This window comes from Lissotriton helveticus, chromosome 1_1 (genome assembly GCF_964261635.1).
Source record: "Lissotriton helveticus chromosome 1_1, aLisHel1.1, whole genome shotgun sequence".
NCBI lineage: Eukaryota > Metazoa > Chordata > Amphibia > Caudata > Salamandridae > Lissotriton > Lissotriton helveticus.
Window position 1 is genome coordinate 1,010,667,142 of NC_136057.1, and position 21,898 is coordinate 1,010,689,039.

At 42.7% G+C, this 21,898-nt stretch overlaps 1 protein-coding gene across 3 annotated transcripts in view; it reads left to right on the forward strand.

Annotated features, from left to right (window-relative positions):
* The window catches only part of LOC144820027 (NACHT, LRR and PYD domains-containing protein 1 homolog), a 506,013-nt gene that overhangs the window by 165,956 nt on the left and 318,159 nt on the right, over positions 1-21,898 (forward strand). For all 3 annotated transcript variants that reach the window (XM_078677696.1, XM_078677691.1, XM_078677685.1), the window contains one exon: positions 8,814-8,849. Coding sequence is in view for 2 of the 3 variants with exons in the window: in XM_078677691.1 (XP_078533817.1) it covers positions 8,814-8,849 (36 nt within the window). In the remaining variant the exon portion in view is untranslated. The remainder of the gene's footprint in view (positions 1-8,813; positions 8,850-21,898) is intronic.

The window sequence follows — 21,898 nt, forward strand, 5'->3', positions numbered from 1 at the left end:
TTTGTCATAGATTCTATGTGTCGTCTCTGTTATCTGATTGACTGCCTGCTGCCTCACGTGTTCCCTATACTGTTGTTGCCTCAGGACCATGTCATGGGTCGTGTCAGGTGTAGGGTCTGTCTCGTGTGCCTCCGTTGCGGCATGTAGGGCTAACTCCAACTCCGCCAGTTCTCTCTGCCGCTCTCTCTTGTGTCTCGTTATGGATGCTATCGCCTGTCCCCGCAACACCGTCTTATATGCCTCCCACAAGAGAGCTGAGGAACGCACCGATTCAGAGTTCTCTGCAAAGTAATGGGAAGTCGTCAGTTTAAGTGCTTTTCGCACCTTGGGAATTTTAAGGTATGTGGCGTGTATTGGGTAAATCTTTCTTGCGTGGAGACCTGAAGCGTGATCAGTGAGTGATCTGATATTCCCCTATGGTGTATGTCAACAGTGTCTACCAGCTGTAGCCCTCCACCCAGCACTAAGAAGTAATCAATCCGTGATAAGCTACCATGCACCGTGGAGTGGTATGTGTATTGCCTCGCGGTAGGGTGTGCATGTCTCCAAATGTCAACTAAGCCCATCGCAGTCAGGAATCTCTGAAACCAGGAGGGACCCCCTTTCTGGAGCAACTCCGGAAATCTATCTAGCCGGGTGTCCACCGTGGCATTGAAGTCCCCTCCCAGTATTATGTCCCCTTCGGGTAGTCCCAGCAAAAATTCCCCAAGTGCAGGTAACATCACCGAGTGCAACGCCGGGGGGATGTAAACTGACACCACATTCAGGAGCCTCCCCTCCCATTGCCCCTGTAGAGCTGCGAAGCAACCCTGTGTGTCTACTTTAGTGCTAATGATAATGAATTGTGTTGATTTCTTGACTAATATGCCCGTGCCCCTTGAACCTGTGGTAAACTCCGAATGCACCGCCATTTTATACCCTTTTCTGTCTAAGGCCTTTGTCCCCCCCCCCTGTGAGGTGTGTTTCTTGGAGAAGCATCAAAGCCGGCCCCTGCCTTTTCACCGCATGCATCACCAATCCCCTCTTTATCTTATCTCCCAATCCCCTTACATTCCACGTCATAAGCCGGAGAGGGTCTATCCGCGAGCTCCCCAGTCTCCCCTCAGGTGCATGGGTATGACAGTCGTGTGTTGTCGAACCTGCGTCTAATGTAGTGAAAACTGGATCTGAATCTCGGGGTGTACCTGCCTTCAGCGTGTCTCATATTATGCATCATCAACATTCCGGTATAAGACCTTACATGAGTAACTTCTAAAACTTTCAAACAAACCCCCCCCCCCCACTGCCCCCTCCCTGCCTCCCTGCTTATCGGGCTTCCAACCGCCCGCCTCCCCAACATAGCAGAGTGCTTAACCCAACCCTTCAACAGTTACTTGCACGCTGGGGTGGAGTGTCCTCCAGAGCAGGCGGTCACCCTGCTCTCCTTCGTGCCCCCCAGGTCAGCGCCCAGGAGCGTCCATCCATCAGTGGTCCTGTGGCGTATAAAACTTCTAGGGACACCGGGATCTTAGGATTCTACACCCCCTTCCGCTCCCAAGGAGCCCTGCGTTGGAGACCCGGGCTGCCCGCTTCTTTCTGACCTCTGCGATCTCACCTGGCTGTCCCCCGGTGGTCTCTTTTGTCGTCGCGCGGGCGGCGGGGGTGTCCTGCAGTCCTCCAACCCTCCAGCCAGTCTTGTGCCGCTTCCGGTGTGTTAAAAAACCAGACCTTGTTGTTCACCACCACCCTTAGCCGCGCCGGGAAAATCACAGAGTAGGACAGTTCTTTAGCTCTCAGCGCCCTTTTAACTTCCAGGAAAGTTTTCCTCCGTCGCGCTACGTCTGCTATGTAGTCCGGGAAGAAGGCCGATGTGGAATTTTGGATTTGGACGGCCGGGGACGTTCTCGCCGCCTGTAGAATTGTGTCACGGTCTCGGAAATTAAAGAGTCTCGCAAGCATCGGTCTCGGTGGGGCTCCTGGCTTTGGTTGTCCTCCGGGCACTCTATGAGCCCTTTCCACCGAGAAGAAGTGTGAAAGTCCCTTGGGTTTGAGGTGCGTCGTAATCAGTTCTTCTACGTAGAGGTTCATGGCACCTTTACCTTCTGACTCCGGCACTCCCAATATTCGGACGTTGTTCCTCCTCGAGCGTCCTTCCTGATCGTCCATCTTGTCTCGTAAGAATTTGTTTTCAGCTACCATCTTTTCCATCACCACCTGTAGTTCCGACACGTCTTCCACCAGGGACTTCGTTACCACCTCCACCTGCTTCACTCGTTCATTCATTTTCTGCAATTCTGCTCTGATCAGCGTGACTTCCGTGGCGGTGGTTCCCACTGTAGCTTGAACTTGAGCCAGAGCACGCATGACATCTTCCAGCGTCGCTTTTTTCGTTCCTTCTCTGTCTGGTGTCTTCCCCGGCGGGGTCCGAGGTTCCGTTTGGGGATTGTTGTTTCTATCGTAGGCAAACTTGTCGAGCTTGGCCTGCGTTGTGTTGTGTTTAGAGCCCCTGCCCGTCATGGTTTCCCCTGGGCCTGCCGTGATCTCGTCCTGTGCGGTTACCGGTTCCCGAAGGCCACCTTGCGGCCCGCCTTGTCTCTTTTTCGATCGCAACCTCCGGGTCACCTGATATCCCCCTGTAGCCAGCGCTAGACGTGGTGTGTTCAGGCTCCATGTGACCTTAGCAGTCCATACAGAGATTGTTCCTCAAGACGAGTCGTAGGCAGGTGGCAGTGATGTCCAATCCACTTTACCCCCTTTCGGAGCCTTGTGCGGGGGAGAAGGGCGAGGAGGAGGGACGCGGCCCCAGAGTTCGCACAATCTAGGGAGTTGATCAGAATTATTCTTCCGTTGTGTCTCTGTCTGCAGCCGCAGGCGCCGCTCTCAATGTCCCCTCCGCCCCTGCCCTATCTCCCTCCTCCTCACAGCGCGGCGCTGTTTGCCGGGTTCTAGGCCTACAGTGTTGGCCTTGCCAGTCCATTGCTAGTGCCTCCTCAATAGTCACCCTGCTGTCCAGTGCGGATGTGTGCCCCTGATGCGTTCCGGCACTCCCGTGCTTCAGACAGGCCAGGTACGACTGGGGTCAGTTGGTAGAGTTTCCCCCCTGCGTTGGCAAGTCTGGTGCGGGGGCGTCCCTCTCAGATTTCGCCTACACCGTATGTGCATTGGGTTCTCTCCCTTCGTCCAGTGCCAGGGCGTCGCCGGCCCTCCCGAGGTCCTTCTCGTGTCTGTTCTCCAGGGACACTCGGCAGGGGAAGGGCTGTCCGCTGTCTCGCTCCCCTGTACGGCTGTTCGGTCTTCCGCTGGGTTCTCTCCGGCACTCGGCTCGTGGCACGCAGCTGCGATCTCCGTGTCCTTCTGTCGGTCCGCCGACTCTGCGCTGCTTACTGGACCTCCGTTAATGTCCGCCTTCACCGGTGGTCTGCCGCCCGGCCGTTCGATGTGCCCACTGCCCTCTGCGACTGGTGTAGTCCGCAGTTTCACTTTCCACGCTGACTTCCGGCGCCGATGTCCCGGTGTACCGCTACTTCCGCCCGGCCGGCTCCTGTAATATAGTCCGGTGTCTGCGGCTGCTGGCAGGCCCTTCCTCGCAGATCTCCACTTCAAGTGTTCCCGATGTCCTACGGCTCTCAAACTTTCACCACCTGGCAACGCTCGGTCCCCGACCCGGGACGCCCGGTCGGAGTTAAGTTTAGTCGGATAATTTTACCGGATTTACATGGGACGCCGCCTCACTCCAGGAGCTCCTCCGTTAAGCGGCCGCCATGATTGGCTGCTTGCCACGCCCCCTATGTTTTGTGATTTTTTGAAAAAATGTGGTGTCCTACATAAGAGATGTTCTTTATATCATCCTGAGACCAATGGAGCTGTTGAGAGGGTCAACAAAACTCTTAAAGAGTCTATTCAATTGGCAAGGTCAAATGGTTTGAACTGGATTTTAACCCTTCAAGAGAGAATAAATGCTTATCGTTGTTCTCCTCATTCCTCTACTGGGAGGTCTCCTTTTGAATTGTTCAAGGGTAGGATACTCAATACCTTGTGGTGTCCTGGTTGGATGAAAATGAATAAAGGTTTGGTTGATAATAGTATAGGGGAATGGAGAGAAAGGGAGTTGAATAAACAGATGTTGAGAAAGATTTATTTTGACAAGAAGAAGTGTGTTCGATCTCAAGAGTTTAAAGTTGGTCATCTTGTTAGAATAAAAGCTCCTGTTGGTTGTAAATCATGGTCCAAATATACAAATGTGAGACCAGTTATAAAAGTTTTCAAGAATGCCATTAAAACTCAGGATGGGAGAATATGGAATAAGAGTTGTGTTGTGCTTGTTAAGTCTAATATTTTTGTTTCTGATTTACCTAATGAAAAGGATTCATTTAATGTCATCAATTTCTCTGCATCTGTACCTTCTACATCTTGTACTGCCCGTAAAAGAAGTATGAGGTTATGTAGTGCACCAATGTACATGAACGATTATGTTTAATCTTTTTCTTGTTTCTTATTTTCTTTCTTTTGATGCGAAGGGAGATGTGTGATGTTGTGTCTCACTCGTAATCTCTTCCTGTTTCTTTAATTATTCTTTCATGTGTCATTTAGTTCCATGCTATAATTCTATATTCTGGAATGTTCACTGTATTGCGAGTCAGTTGACTCTGAGCGTTTGTGGCTGAGGTTTAAATAAACCTACGCTAAAGATAACTTGCTTCCAGTTTACTTATTTATTCAATCTAAGACACCACAGCTGGTATAAATCAGAGATATGTATCAGCCTCACAAAGTCACAAACGGTGAGGGCTGCAAGCACTATGCCGCTGGCGCCTCCTCTGCACAGGAAAACCTATAGCGCTTAAATACTAACAGATGTGAGAACCGCATAAACACCTATTAATTTTAGTATTATTATAGGAATACATTATTGTTGATGTTACTTTTATAATTTCATGGGTGCAGGGCTCTCATTTTGAAGTGCAGGTCTGCACATGGAATGACGTAGCACTTTGAAGCGACCTTGGTGGTCCTTGACAGAGTAGCCCGCAATGGTGCTCGTAGGAGTAGCTGATAAGATTGTGGAATATGTTCATTAGCGCTCTGAGCGGAGAATGAACCTGCTGCATTTCTGTACTTTGCTGCGGATTGAGGGCGAGTATGTTCAAACAATGCCTGACCTCCATTAGCTGGACAGATGTCAGAGCAATCTTTAACTGGGCAAACAGCAATGAAAGGTTGCCCACATATTTTATTTAAGTTGTGTTGTTTTATGTAGGTTCATCCATGTATAATTCATCCAGAGGTGTTCATCTAGTGAGCCATCTGGTATTATAAGGCATGTTTTGCACTATTTTTTTCTGTGGTGTGTGATTTTCTTTTTGTAACCCTCTTCTTTATGAAACGGTCAGTTGATGACCTGAGGATATGTCTTCTGGCCAGCCCTTAGCTTAGAACTCACAGAGGCTTCACACAGCAGGTTCAGAGCAGGGGAATGCATGTTCTGCTTTGCCTCACGCATACACGCCAACAGACCCAATTTTTTAAGCAAAAAGCGTTGTTTCGGCTGTCTCCCGCAGGAACAAAGAAAACAGGTATAGGGCACGGTGGAAATACTTGTTCCGCTTCAAAGACCAAAATGCTATATGGGTACACAGTCAAGGTGCTGTTCATGATCGGTGGCCTCAACCTAAAGAGTGTGCCACAGGCTTCACCCAGCGGATACTTCGCTCATACACCAAAGAATATCGTTAAAAAAACACACTGCGGGTACTAGCAATGAGAAGAGCCAGCTGACGAGTACACTAGTGTGGAAGCTTAACTTTCAGCTGCCAGCAAGGGTTGTTAGTTGCATATGATAAATAAGCACCATATATGGCTTTGTTGTATATACAATTGAAAATGCTTTAGTTCTGACATGATGATACTCTGAAAGAACTAAAACGAGTCTCTTTGAAGCTGTATCAAGGGCAGTAAAGGGTGGTATTGCTAGAACAGTAGGGGCCAGATGTAGCTAATCCCAGATTACCGATTCTTAAATACCGAATCATACCGATTCGGTATTTAAGAACAGGCAAATGGGATGTAGGTAATTTTTCTTTAAAAATTACCGAATCGGTAAGTTTTGGTAATTACCGAATCGGTATTTACCGATTCGGTAATTGCCATTCATTCCTATGGGCCTGGAGGCCCATAGGAATGAATGTCAATTACCGAACCGGTAAATACCGATTCGGTAATTGGGGGAAACATTGAAGGGTGGCAGGGTGTCACTTTGACAGCCTGCTGCACCCCTCAATTGTATATGGGTGCACATGTTAAAGACATACATGCCCTAAGGGAATGTATGTCTGCAACATGGCACTGTTGGAAAAGCAAAAAAAATGCTTTTTTAAAGGTTTTCATTATTTACCACCAACTTCTAGTTGGTGGTAAATAACGAATCCTAAAACGGGAAAAGCACTCATTTGAGTGCTCCCTACATTTCAGATTCGGTAATTTACCGATTCAGTATTTTTAAGAATCGGTAATTTACCGAATTCTTAAATACCCATTCAGTAAATTACCGAATTTGACATGTACCACCTACATATGAAAAGCCTAATTCCGGTCGGTAACGGCCTTAATTCGGTAATTTCGGCCCTCACCGACCGGAAATAGGCTTCCAACATCTGGTCCTAGGTGTTTCAGCACCCAGGCTAATGTGCTGCATAGCTAAATACATATAAGGTCCCAAAAGCGAGACCAATTGCATTGCAAATGCTTGTTTTATTTCATTGGGCCTCCTCCGACCCAGCAAACAGGAGAGACCCTTTTCGGCTGACACAGCAGCCTTTCTCAATCTGGTGAGCGCCATTTTTCTTTAACATATATACCCTGTCCCAATCATAGACATGGAAGTATTTTCTGTCACAGGTTATAAAGCATTAAATTGCATAAAAATACACATGAAAATACATTAACATGCAATACTTTCAATGTGCTGAGTGGAAATAGATGTAGCTAAAAATAGATATTACAACGCATAGTGCATTTAATTATATCCATTGAGTGCATAATGCATGCACAATCCAATAAACAAAATATACAATATATAAAATGTACTTTTACACAAGAAATGTATCCCCCATCTCTTTTATTATGTTGGGACACGTCTTATTATTGCGCCACATCCTAAAAAATAGCTCAGACCCCTTCAGGTAGCACTATAAAATTAGTGCATGCATAAATACATGACTAATGGGAGACGTGATTAGACTAATTTGTTTCCTTTAATTACATGAAAGCAACTCAGGGCAAAGCTTGTGAAGTCTCCTTTGAAGTTTCCGTGTGAAGACATAATGCCTGATACCAAGTTGAGCTCAAACAGACAAACGCAATTAACATTCCAGATTGTTAAAGCCTTAAACTATCAATACATATGTAGAACTGAATGCACATGGTGTGCAGCTTGAAACTATTTTACCAGACGTAAACCTGTATATTGAAACAAGCGGGGACATAAATATTAATATATAAACATATAAGAATATATAAGACACACATATATATATATATATATATATATATATATATATATATATATATATATATATATATGTATATATAAATGTATAGGAATATATATATACACACACAGATGTATTTATTTATATATATGTTTACATATATATTTCCGCACACATATTTTCATAAGAATGTGTGTGTATATTTGTTTATATATATAATATATATACACATTTCCATAAACCCCCTCAACCTATATCAATCCTAAATCATAAAATTACCCTCGCCACCCAAAATCTCAAACCCACCCTAAACTCTAAAATTACCCTTGCTACCCAAAAACCCATAGCCACCCTAAACCCTAAAATTACCGCTTGCCACCCAAAAACCCATACCCACCCTAAATCCTAACATTACCTGAGCCACCCAAAAAGCCACACACACCCTAAACACTGAAATTACCCATTCCACCCAAAAACCCATACCCACTCTAAACCCTAAAATTAACCTACTTCCCAAAACCCATACCCACACTAAACCCTAAACACCCATGCACACCCTTATATACAAACAATTATTTTTTACCTAATACTTACATTTAAAACACATATGCCTTTACCATTCATGCATTTACAAGAAATTAGTTCTAAAGCCATGCGTTGTAAAGGTAATGCCTGGTAAAATCTTGCTTTCTAATGGCAATGTTTTGTAAGGACACATACATTGTTACAACCGCGTTGTAATGGCATGCTTTGTAACAACTGCGTTGTAATGGTTTTTTCCAATATGAGTGAGTTCAAATTCCATGTAAATATTTATAATGGGCAACAATTGAGAAAGAACTCTGGAATTGAGGCTGAAGGCAATAAACGTTGCTGACAATGCCTATCAGTGGGTTATAAAGGTATTCAGAACACATGCCTATCCAATCCTTAGCCTCCCTGCAGAGTGTACAGAGCAAGTCATGTGCAGCAATTGTAATTGGGTTTCTATGCGAAAGTGTGTGAAGTAAATACACAGCTGTTGAAATATTGTATTGTAACTTCAGAGGGGCCCTCCCAGTCCTAGGTCTGAGGCCACTACATCCGCTACACCTTTTATTGCTACACCCCTGAATTCACTTGTAAGAAGCAGTAAATAATGTGTTTGCCATTCTTAGGCTACATATTATAAAATGAATTATTCTTGAAATTGTGTTACCATGCTGTGGCTATCATAATTCATGTCACACAGTACAATCGGACACCCTTTGCACCCTATTATTAGTAGATGTTCTTTAACACTTATTGCTTGTCAACCAGATTATGAGATATATCATATTAATTTGCATTTCTTTAATTTTTCAACAGATGAAGAAGTTTTACTCTCCTCTTCTTCCTTATATGGTAATGTGCTGCTTTTTCTTTCTTTGCATGTAGTTATTTCGCCCTTATTGAGAATGTTATACTGCTGAGAAAAAATGTTAGTCTACCCTTAGTGAGAAATGCCTTAAATGGCTTCTGTATTTGCCTAGAATTTATCTAAGCGGCAGTGCTTAGCTTGAGCCAGGGGTCGCAGGTGAGGCCGCCAGCATTCTCTTTTTGGAGATCAGGACTTTTTTTTAAAATAATAATCAGACTTTGACCCAGAACAATAGAGAGAAAGGCTGTAATGGGGGAAATAAGGAGTAAGTGAGACGGAGAACAGTGATAGGGAGGAAACAAGTATGAAAAGGAACCTACAACAGTGAGGTATAGGGAAAGAGACAGTATATTGGGTATGAAAGAGCCATGGGGTGAAATGAAGACTACATTGCCTTGTTATTTGTCAGTGGTGCCAAAGGGGTTTTGACAAATATTTTGGTCAGAGCACTTATTCTTTTATAAAGTAAGCACTGCTTAGAGTGAACTGTATGAGAGATAAATGTCCAGTGTGAGAGTAACATCTAAGGGAGAGCTGCCCTTAGAGAGAAATACACTTAAAGAAATCGGTCACCTGTGAGACATGACCATATTCAGTGCCAGCTTTGAGGCAATGTCCTAAATTTCATTTTCATTGCTAGACAAACTAGAGATGGAATGGAGGACATAAAACCCCCTCCCATGGTCAAGAATAAGACATCAATGTTTCTCCTTCTGAGTTTGTACTAGAAATTTTGGATCTCAAGAAAAGTGTAATGAGCTTTATTTTGGCCTGTAGCTCAATTGTGGAAGTTCTTAACACTAACCGTGTCCTTCCTTGAACGACCTTCACTTTTGAAGTCCAGTGGAACAAAATGAAAACTGCCCATCTTTCTCTCCCAATCTGTAACACAATGTAGAATGATAAATGAGCAGATCTAGAGTAGAGATGCCCCCCCTAACCCTACCCCTGTGCCAGAAATAAGTGACTCGGGTTCGAGAATTTCCCTAATGTGTCTTGCTGTGTAACAATGGTGGGTACATTTAGCGCACCTGTGTGAATTAGTAAATTACAAATTCCAATGTGGAAATATAAATAGACATAATTTTGTCAATTCAGTAGTCATGGAGATCTGTTTATATATCAGAAATAAATTCTGTAGATAGTTACTAGGTAATACATAAGATCATATAAACACAGAGTGATATACAGGCCAGCAATAGAGGTCAGCTGTTATGAATGCGAAACAACACCGACCTCAGAGTGCACAGAATTAAGGGGCATATTATCAAGGGGCTTTATCTCCGCTTTTTTGGCTTTAAAAGCCAAGAAAGCGGAGATAAAATGATCTCCCTATTACCAAGCTGTCGCTAACACCAGTTAGCGACAGCTAATAGGAGATAGTGACCATCTTGGGCCCCGCTTTGCATGTCAGTGATATTTATCACTATTGACTTTTCAGCGATATTCATGCATTGCGGCCGTTTTTTATCGCATTTGCGATAAACCTTGCTAATAGCAAGGTTTATCTGCGATAAAAATCACCGATTTGCGGCGATAATTTTTGTCTCTAAACAAGTTAGAGACAAAAATTATCTCTATTGGTTGGTAATATGCCCCTAAATTCCCACACATATTTATTTGCATTGAATTGTATACATTTGCATACTCAGGCACATAGAGATACCAAGGGGCATATTACCAACCAATAGAGATAATTTTTGTCTCTAACTTGTTTAGAGACAAAAATTATCGCCGCAAATCGGCGATTTTTATCGCAGATAAACCTTGCTATTAGCAAGGTTTATCGCAAATGCGATAAAAAACGGCCGCAATGCATGAATATCGCTGAAAAGTCAGCAATATTCATGCATTATCGAGCAAATGCTCTTAGCCATGTTATCCACCTCCCATTGGATAACATGGCTAAGAACTGCTCCTGGGCAAGTGTTAGCTTTTGGAGATATTCGCGCTTAGCGCGAATATCTCCAAAACTTGGTAATAGGAGATAGCGATGTTAGCGACTGTTTTCAGTCGCTAACATCTTGGCACGCCCACTTTGCATGTCATTAGTGATAAATATCACTGACATGCAAAGCGGGGCCCAAGATGGTCACTATCTCCTATTAGCTGTCGCTAACTGGTGTTAGCGACAGCTTGGTAATAGGGAGATCATTTTATCTCCGCTTTCTTGGCTTTTAAAGCCAAAAAAGCGGAGATAAAGCCCCTTGATAATATGCCCCCAAGAGACTTACATTATTTGATCCAATGTCTAAGCCGGGCGTAGACCCAGGTTTCGAGGTTTCATGGTCAGGAACTCAGCTACTTAACCACTGATTGAATGTAGTACCAGTGCTTGTTTGACATTCCGATTAGTAGTGGAAGTCATTTTTTTGTCAATCAGAACTCTGACTCTGCATGCAATTACTGTATTGCTATTGGTTCTTCATGAAAGCCTTTAAAGGACTTCCGAAGTTTAAACTGGCAAACGAGAATTTAACAAAGAGAATTTCTAATCTGCGTCCCAAAAGCTAATGGGAATTTATTTGAAGTACATCTTAATTCTGAATGTCTTCACCATTCTCCCACATCTACTGCATCGGTGCCCAGCAATGAGACACAGAATCAGGTAAAGAACAACTAAAGTTTGTGCAGCATTTCTAGCTATATAAGTGAGTGTCCGTGCACGTGTACTGTAACGCTTGTTAGTGCAATGTGAACGAAGCGTCGTTCGTACAGGATCTTGTAAAGTACAGTAATATCATGCACAACAAGCTATACCTGAGCACACATTTACGTCCACTACACTAAAACACAGAACACTCCTCAAACAGTGTGTTCGTGCAGAGACGTTGCACAGTATTGATAGTGCAATTGTTCTGTATAATGATGAGGTGTTAGCTCTTTTGAAAGCATATATGTCAGCAATATACCAAATATCAATACATACTAAATATGCCAAAATCAAGTGATTCAACAACAGGAGCTAATCAGGGAAATCCACAGAGAAAAGCTATGCATCTTGAATGTGAGTCTTTAAACATTAAAAATGATCTGTCTCCCGATGATAAACAAGAAAGAAAGCAATCCATCGACCATACAAAAGGTGAACAACTCCAGACCTCCAGGAACCAAAATTACAAAGGGCAGAGGAGGTACCACTCTCAAAATCAGTAAATGACTTTACCCTTCCAGATATACATTTCAATCCTGTTCCTTCCTCGGAGGCCCCGGAGCCAACAAAGGAGACTCTGCAAATATTTAATAGTACTCCAAGCTTTACCTCTGACCAACTGGAAAATTGTTTAAACTGGTAGTCGTGCACTGCTAGTTGTAGATTTCCAGTTTTGTGGGTTCTCTGTGTATGTTCTATGTGACTATTGGTGGCAGTCCAAGTGTTCCTAGTCGGTCTCCCCGGCACTAGATGATTTGCTGTGTATCCAGCTTAACTTCAATGATCAATTTCAAAATTCAATAAATGAATAACTTTTCCTTTGTTAGAGGTTCAGAAATTTAGTTTTTTATTCTTCATCGATGTTACATTTCACATCTGTTAATTCAATATTATGCATTGATTTGATTTGATTTGATTTGATTTTACATTTTATAAAGCGCAGCGAATGCCCAAAGGCGTCTTGGCGCTGAAATAGTCTGCAGACTAGAGTACCAACTGGATCCCATTCTGAATGCATAGTTAATTTTTAAACAGCAAGGTTTTCAGCTGTTTTCTGAACATCATCAGAGAGTTGCTGTTTTTAATCTCTAAGGGAAGGGAGTTCCATACCGTAGCCGTACCAACGACAAAGCACCTCCCCCCCCAGCGTAACTGTCTGTACCTGGTAACTACCAATAGTTGAGCCTGTGCTGATCGTAGATTTCTAGAAGGTAAGTATTTCCTGATATGCGTTCTGAGAAAAAGGGGTCCTTTCCCCTGTAATGCCTTGAATGCAAGACATTGCGACTTATATATAATTCTCTTGCCCACTGGCAGCCAATGGAGATCCTTCAGTCAGTAAGATATTGGTTCGTATTTAGGAATGTCCAGTATCAACCTTGCTGCTACGTTTTGCATTCGCTGGAGTCTGAGCAAGAGCTGCGTCTGGAGCCCTGTAAACTAAGCATTTCCATAGTCCAGTCTCGATATTGCTAATGTTGTAACCACAGTTTTTAACGCATACATGGGAATAAATGGACGAATCTTCCTGATGATTTTGAGGCTCCCCCAGAAGGTGGAGGTAAGTTTGTTAATATGCCCTTCAAAGGTTAGTCTTTGGTCAAATATGACCCCCAGATTTCTCACCTTTGATACTGGTACTGGGCAGTCACCCAAATCATCCGGCCACCACTTTGGGGACCAGAAGGGAGTATGGTTGCCTAGTAGCAGAACCTCAGTCTTCTCGCTATTTAATTTAAGACAGTTCTTCTGCATCCAGGAATTAATCTGCAGCATGCATTTGTTAAAACGATCTGCCGTCTCCTCGACATTGTCTGATACCGAGATCACCACCTGTGTGTCATCAGCATATGATATTACAGGGAAACCATATTGTCTGATGATGTCTGCCAACGGGTCCACATAAATGTTAAAAAGTGTGGGACTCAGAGATGAGCCCTGAGGCACCCCGCAAGGCAGCTTAAAGGATTTGGAGGTTTTGCCATCCATTTCTACCGTGAATGTTCTATTATTTAGGAATGAAGTCAATAGCTTAATGGCACTAGCTTGAAACCCCAATTCTGCTAATCTTTTGATCAGAATTTGGTGATTGACCGTGTCGAAGGCCGCCGATAGATCTAATAGGATCAAGGCGGCCTTCTTACCCTCATCTAGAGTTTTTCTTAGTTCTTCCACTGCCATCACCAAGGCAGTTTCGGTTCCGTGACCTTCCCTGAAGCCATACTGGGAGTGATCTAATAGTTCACCCTGTGCGATAAAGGACATAATCTGCCCATTCATCGGCTTTTCCAACACCTTGGCACCAAAAGGGATCCTAGATATTGGTCTGTAGTTTTTCGGTTCTGTTGGGTTCAGGTTCTCCTTTTTTAATAGTGGTCTAACCGAAGCCGCCTTCCATGCCTCAGGAAAAGTGCCTGACCGAGTCATCTCTAAGAAGATTAATCTAAGTTGTTCAGTAATTAACTCTGGGCAAAAATGAAATATTTTAGGGGGGCAAGGATCTGATTGAGCCCCTGCCTTTTTTGTTTTTACTACTTGTATGATCTGTTCTTCTGTTGGAGGAAGAAAGGAGAAAGTTGGAACATTGGGTGAGAGGTGAACGACCAAGGGTGTATTTATCTCTGCCAATTTATTTGTGTTATCATTGAGGGTTTTGTATACATCTTCCACTTTGTTAATAGAGAATTCTCCAAGTATGTTGCAGAACTCAGGATTATCTAATTTTTGAGAATTTTGAGGAAGTTTCGCTAGTTTTCTGACTGTATTGAACAGATCCTTGCTGGAGTTTTTAGACTCCAAAATTTTATGAGTAAAGTAATTACTTTTCTCAATGACAATCATCTTTTTATACTCAGATAAACTCCTTGCATATTCTCGTTTCCTTGCATCCGCATAGTCAGTTCTCCAAAGTCTTTCCAATTTTCTGCAAACTTTTTTCAACTCTCTTAGTTTGTCTGTGAACCAGGGCTCAGATGTTTTTTTCCTTTTTGATCGTACACTTTTATTCGGGACCGATAGGTCCACTGCAGCTTTGATCCAGGAGTTTACTTCGTTGACCATGTTGTTAACTCCCACAGCGTGGGCCGGTTTAGCTGTTTCCAGCTGAGTTTGAAAGTTTATGGGATTGATTTTGCTCCAATCCTGGTATACAACTGTACCGGGGCTAGTTAATGGTGTTAATACTTGGTGGGTGTCCTGTATTCCAAATACAATTGTTTTGTGGTCAGACCAAGTCACTGGGGTGACTTCCAGTATTTCTATCTTATTGTTGGAGGTAAATATTCCATCTAATGTGTGTCCTGCCTTGTGAGTCCCTTGTTTCACCAACTGTTTTAGGTGGAAACTGGCCATTCCATCGATAAATGTCCTAGTGTTATTATCCTCTATCTTCTCCAGATGATGGTTAAAATCCCCCAAGACTGTGTAATCGGCACAATTTACACTGTCTTCTAAAAAAGGGCTAATACTTTCCAGCAACGAAGTTTGGGCTTTTGGCGGACAGTAAACGAGAAGCCCTTTAAAAGTATAGTTATTGTTAATTATTATTTGAAAAGGCATGGTTTCAGAATCAGGCGAGCCCGTGCCCATATCTGCTGTTATTTTCAAGCCTTCTCTTGCAATAACTGCCAGTCCCCCTCCTCTTTTGTTCCTTCTATCTACTCTGATCATTCTATAGTGGGTAGGGAGCGCCAAATACAAGTCAGGATCAGAAGATGCGTCCGCCCAGGTCTCCGTTATAAAAGCGATATCTACTTGGAGAGTCTGTATCAATTCTGCCATCTCAACCCCATGCTTCACTAATGAGCGAGCATTGATTAATACTGCTTTGATCCCAGTAACCCTCTTCCTATCCAGCTTTGTCTTCTTATGTATATTGCAACTGCTTGGTAGATTGTGGCTGAGCCGTATGTAACAATGCTCACATGTTTTAGGTTCTGTCCTTAGATCGGAAAAGGTGTATCCACAAAGTCTGGACCTTTTTTCCGGCATTAGCGGTCCTCCCGCGTAAACACTATCGGATTATGTGCATTAACTTTAAAAAGGCCAGGGGTTTGGGCGCTAGGCGCGAATCCGGTGCGGACGGGCACAGACGGGCTTGCTTTAGGCGCACATTCGGCGCGCCCGCTGCGCATTCGGCGCGCCCGCTGCGCGCTCGAGTTATTGCCATTTTTATTCCCCCGCCTAAACCACTAGCGCGCTCACCCAACTCCACCCAAGATGGCGGTGCCACCCCTCCGAGCGTCCCCTAGTACTAAGAAAGCCCTTCAAGGCGTCAGCTCTGTAAGTTTTCCGGTAATTACTATGTTGCCAATTTGACAATATGTTTTATCATTTAAAATCAGCCACAACATTAAAACACATCAGAAATAAAAGTTTTGTAGGTACCTAGCCTTGCATCACGGTTTCTCCCGGCTCACGCCTCAGGAGGACAGTAAAGACTAAGGCAATGCCTTGTCATACATCCTTCAATTACATCCATTTCATTCCCAATGCATTTCGGCATATGGATGCCTTCATCAGGGGAAATCTGAGAAATAAATAACATTTATTCAAATATTTGAATAGACCTTCGATATTTGCCTCCACCCTCCCTGATGCGCTATGGCGTATGAACTACTGTAACGGACTCTCTTTAACTAACTGTATGGCTCTATTGCAACTATATCTGTGTATAATGTTCTCCTCACCAGTGTAATGTAGTTCTATGCTGCTTATTGTTTTATTGTTGATATTGAAGCCTCTTAAATCTCAATGCGTGGATGTTGTGGCTGTTGCGCTTGGTTAAAGTCGTATAGTCTCTTTGGGTAACTCGTGTTTTGTTAAACGCGTACCTGACTTAACAAACTTTGTGTGTTAGAACGCGTTTCTCCAATGTTCTTTCCTAATATTCGCGTTTGGTAAAATGCCATTAATCTTGCCTGTTAATGCTTTATAGTGACGGCGTGGCTAGGAATCTTACCGTGTAACCGGCGTGTAGCTGGCGTGCGTTTTTCCCAGCGTTCAGAGTACGCTCGTTGTGTTCGCTGGCGTCGATACGCGCGTGACGACGCTGGTCTCTATTTAAAGTGACAGATACTGTTGCTGTTATCACGTGTATGATCAATAAAGATAATGATGTTTTAAAACAAATGAACGCTGTGCCAACACATGTGACGGCGCTCTTATGCCCGTTAATGATATCGTATGTGCAGTGACCTGTGGCTGAAAATTTGTACTAAACTCTGGGCGTGTTTATGTGTGTCTGGTGTAATTTAGGAATGATTTAACAAAAAATCGAGTTGTTACGCTCCGATTTGCTCAGTGAGACACTAATCGGATGGTGCAGTCTCCCAGCCAGGGACTGCCCGGGTCGACCCTGCTTAACTTTTAACACTATACGGTCTGTTTATGAGAGTATAAAACCAGTGTGAGGATAAACGATGTGTTCTGATCTACAATGGCTAGTGTGTTCTGTGCCTCTGCATTACACTCAAGGGTGGTTTGATGTGCAAATCACAGTAATTGTAATAATAATGATTTCAAATGATTATAAGTAACACAAAAATTCAACTCTATCATTTAACCCATTTGGTTTCATTGTATTCAAATAATAAATCCAATAGTTCTCTCTTTTTAATAGAGTTCTCTTATTGTCCGTGCCTTCCCTTCTCTCCACTGTTTCAATTACGCATGCTCTCAATTGGCTGATTTGATGATGTGCTTCCAAGAAATGGGTAGCTATTGTGGATTTAATTATTTTGGTCCTTATATTGCTCTTGTGTTCGTTTAGCCTAGTCTTCAATTTTCTCTCTGTTTGGCCTACGTAAGCTTTTCCACATGGGTATTTTAACATATAGATGATGTTGGTGGTATCAAATGTAGCATTGACTCTAAGGATTATATTGTTTCCTTTAGTGGGGTGTGTTATATATTTGCCCCTCATGATGTTGTTGCAGTTACTGCAGTTATGACAAGGTTGCGTGCCTGTGTATTGCCTTTGTATTTGCTTCTCTGTAGGATGTTTTAACAGCTCTCCTACATTTTTTGATCTGGTATGTGCGCAAATAAGGGTTCGTTGTTAAATGAATGTTTGAAATCCGGCTCAGTCTTTAATAGGGCCCAGTGTTTTTTGATAATTCTTTTAAAATGTGTACTCATGTTGGAGAATTTACTAACGCAGGTAATGCGGTTTTCTGATCTTGGTGATCTTGTCTTAAGATGGTCTTCTCTGGTCTTTTTTGTGCTCTGCTTAATGCGTGTTGAAGAGTTTTTTCTGGGTATCCTCTTTGTTTGAAGCGTGATAGCATTAATTGTGTTTGTATGTTTTGTTGTTCGGATTCCGAGACCACTCGCTTTACCCTAAGTAATTGAGAATACGGCAAATGTTCTTTTAGTGACTGAGGGTGGTAACTCTTGTATCTTAAGATGTTATTCCTGTCTGTTGGTTTTCTAAAAATGTTTGTTGTAAACCCGTTGGTGTTTTCGTGATTTCTACATCCAAGAAATGAATCTTTTCTTCCTGGATCTCCCACGTGAATTGTATCCTATTATCCACCTGATTTAGTTGTGTTTGCAGATTGTGTAATAATTCTTTTGAGCCATCCCAAATTACGAATATGTCGTCAATGAAGCGAACATATAGTTGGATTTGTGTTTCCAGGTTTCTTTCTGCAATATATTTGTTTCCTCAAATACACTCATGTATATATTGGCGTAAGCTGGAGCCGCACAGTTGCCCATCGAGGTCCCACTCTTCTGAAGGTACCATTTGTTGTTGTATGAAAAGTAGCTATGTATGAGGGTGAATTGTCTTCTTCTCCATATCCGCTAGACAATAACGCCTTTTCCACTGCTTCCAAGCCTTGTTTGTGTGGCATGGATGTGTACAACGCTTTAACATCAATGGTGGCCATGATGATGTTGTCGATTACTCGAATGGTGGAGAGTTTGTTGAGGAAATCTGTGGTGTCCTTTATGTAAGATTTCGTGGCTATGACACTTGGTTGTAAATATTTGTCCAGAAATTTCCCGACTGGTTCGTGTATGCTTCTTCTAGTTGACACAATTGGTCGACACGGTGGAGGAGAACAAAATCTACATGCAACTGGATTTTAACCCCACCCAGGAGATTAAAAGTACTTTGCAGACCATATTGTTAAAAGCCACAGAAAGATGAATCATACAAACCAAGGTTAAACAATACCTAACCCAAGAGAATCCAGTGAGTCCCAGTTTTCACATGGTACCCAAATTACATAAAAATTTACATACTCCACCGTGTCGACCAATTGTGTCAACTAGAAGAAGCATACACAAACCAGTCGGGAAATTTCTGGACAAATATTTACAACCAAGTGTCATAGCCACGAAATCTTACATAAAGGACTCCACAGGTTTCCTCAACAAACTCTCCACCATTCGAGTAATCGTCAACATCATCATGGCCACCATTGACGTTAAAGCGTTGTACACATCCACACATTGGTCCTCGGGTAGCAGGTGCGATGTAGTCATCATCATCAAAAATCTTTATTTCGGCTAGATTGCCATAAAAGATATGCACAGCGGCAATACAGATAAAACCAACAATTTCATCCCGAACAATTAATCAAAAAGACATTTGTTAAATAGACCATAGCATAGATCATTAATACATATCGCCATGCAAAAGGCTATAAAAAGTTCATTAGAACATTAAAAGTGATAAGAAACAGTTACATGTTGATGATGTTTAAAAATTATGCGGTTAGTCTACATCCCTAGGGACACAAAACTCTGTTAAATCATAACATAAAAACAGCTAAGAAATAATACATATTGATATTATTAAAATTGTATAATTAATCTACAGCCCTGGGTAGCAAGCATCTTCTCTTCTGCCAGAAGGTTTCCAGGTATTTGGCTACCGCATACATTATCTTGCTAGAAAGGTCCGATTTACGAACCCTATATGCCTGCAGGCAATGAGTAAAGCCTAAATTTTTGCAGGCTGGGACTATCCACTTCCTTCTCGCCTGCCCTTGGTTCGACAGAAGAACAGAATGTGCAACTCGGTTTCCTGATCATGGTTGCACCCGGGTCAGTGACTCAGGGAGGGGTCAGTCCACTTACTAGTGAAGGCTCGGATTGGCAGACTTCCATACCTCCACTGTAGGTACAATTTCCTAGTGTTAGATGGAAATATTACATCTAGGATTCCCTCCAACTTATAAATATTCTTGATCTTTAGGAAGGAGTCAGTCAGGGTGCCTAATTGTGTTCCCTGTCTCTGTGCCACAATTTTACTTTCTCGGTAAAGTGAGAGTAACTGTTTTCTTGAAACCGTGGAGCAGGCGGTCGCAGGGTCAAACCACAGATCAAGTATTCCCAAACGCATAAACTCATTTTTTATGTGCTGGAACCATGGGATGTTCCCTGCGATTGGAAAGTTCACAATTTCCTGGAGCTCAGACCTATAGCTTGCCAACTCTGGAGTGGTCCAAACTCTACGCCAAAAGATTAAGGGCCTAACTCCCAGATCTTCGTCAAGTGGCCTTAATCCCAAATCTAGCCTCATTGGCAAAAGTGAGGTACGAGGGGGGAGAGATAAAAGCTGCCTAATACATTTGTTCTCCGTTACCTCTAGCTCATGATTACACGTATGGCCCCAGAGTTCACTGCCATACATGACCGCTCCCCTAGCCTGCACTCTATATATTTCTAGTGGGGGACCAATTGCCTTGATAGTAGATTTGTTTTTATTTCTAAGGGCAATTACTCCTCCCACCATTTGGGCCAGTTTGAGTTGTGTTTTTGTTTGGTGATGGCGCCAGGACATGTGCTCATTTAGAGTCACCCCTAAATATTCAAATGTTCGGACCCTCTCCAAACTATTTCCGTCAATGCAAGGGTTAGGGCGAGTTTTTGGGGGAGGATTAAAAATCATGTATTTGGTCTTGAGCGCATTGATCTCAAGGCCGTGGGTTCCACAAAATTCCTCAAAACCCTTAAGGATTCGTTGGATCCCCATAGATGTCTTAGACAGAAGCAGGGTGTCGTCAGCGAACATAATCGCCGGCACCCTGCTTCAGGTGTGATGTAGTATCTTGAGTTGCACTAGTCTAAATCTGGAGCGGACAGCTATTTTTCTTGAGCTCTGAATTGCTTCCTGCCAGTCCTCGTCGTCTAAGGGTCTCAGGTCTTTTTCCCATGTGTCTCGGAGGGCCTTCAAGGGATCAGGCACGTTTATCAAATTGCGATAGACCGTAGAGATCGGCTTCTCTCTGATTGGGTCCAGCAGCAACCTATCCTCTAAAGGGGAATATTCTGGAGAACTAATGATTCTTATGGCCATCCACATAATCTACAGTTAGTATCCGGCCACTGCTGTATCCAGGGCTTCGTCCCCCCTTTTGATAGATGTATTCCTATTCGTAGATTTAAATTTAAACATTTTATTTTTTATTTTTGCAGAGAAATGAACAGTGGGATATGGCTGAATCCGTAGAGACTGTGATTTATTCACTATCATGCATGTTTTTTACCCTACTAGTGCATTTTTATCCAACTTAAGGGATTCAGCTTTGATTAGTTTTTTAAGAATTAACTTATAATTGGGCATGTTCAATTCTTGGGGTGCTATTTGAAGACCAATATCCCTTAGGCAAGTCGAGATATGAGATCTCCAATTAACAGCATAAGTAGACATATTTATTTCAAACCAGCAATTGTTCCCTAGGGAAGCAGGAGCAGAAGAGTACGTATAGTACATATATTTCAAAAAAGCTCTTTCTGACACCAGACATTGTCTTTGGAGACCAAATTTTAATCTTATTCCTGCCTGACCTACTGAACTGGGGATCCTAAAAGTTTATTTAAAAGCCTTAACTACAAGTACATGTAAAAGCTTTGCATCTTTCCCTCTAGTAATAGGTGAACCATATAAAAGGGTTGGCTGTAACTCGGCTTTCATGACTTTAAGAACATTATCGTAAGATTGACAATTCAATGATTTTTTTCAAGCCTTTTAAAGCATTAATAAGATCCACAGTTTTTGCCCTTAGGAAATGGAATTTAAAAGATACTCTGTTATCGAACACCACCCCTAACTATCTATATGTTTTAACAACTTCAATTGGCCCTGCCCTGGCCCCTTAATGAAATAAACGGTTGTTAGTTGGATTGTCAACCGGACCACATTTATAAATAGGCTGCAGTATTCTACTTTGCCATGATGCTGGCACAATTTGCTTTTTTTTTATTAATATTTTTTTTTTTTATTTGAGCATGTTCAATCATATACAAAAATGCAAGGAAAGAAATTCAATTCGTATGTATCAAACAACATAAATAATTAATAATACAAAATATATCAAAGGTTCCTACATCATGATCTCCAATTATACAAAGAAAGCCAGAAAT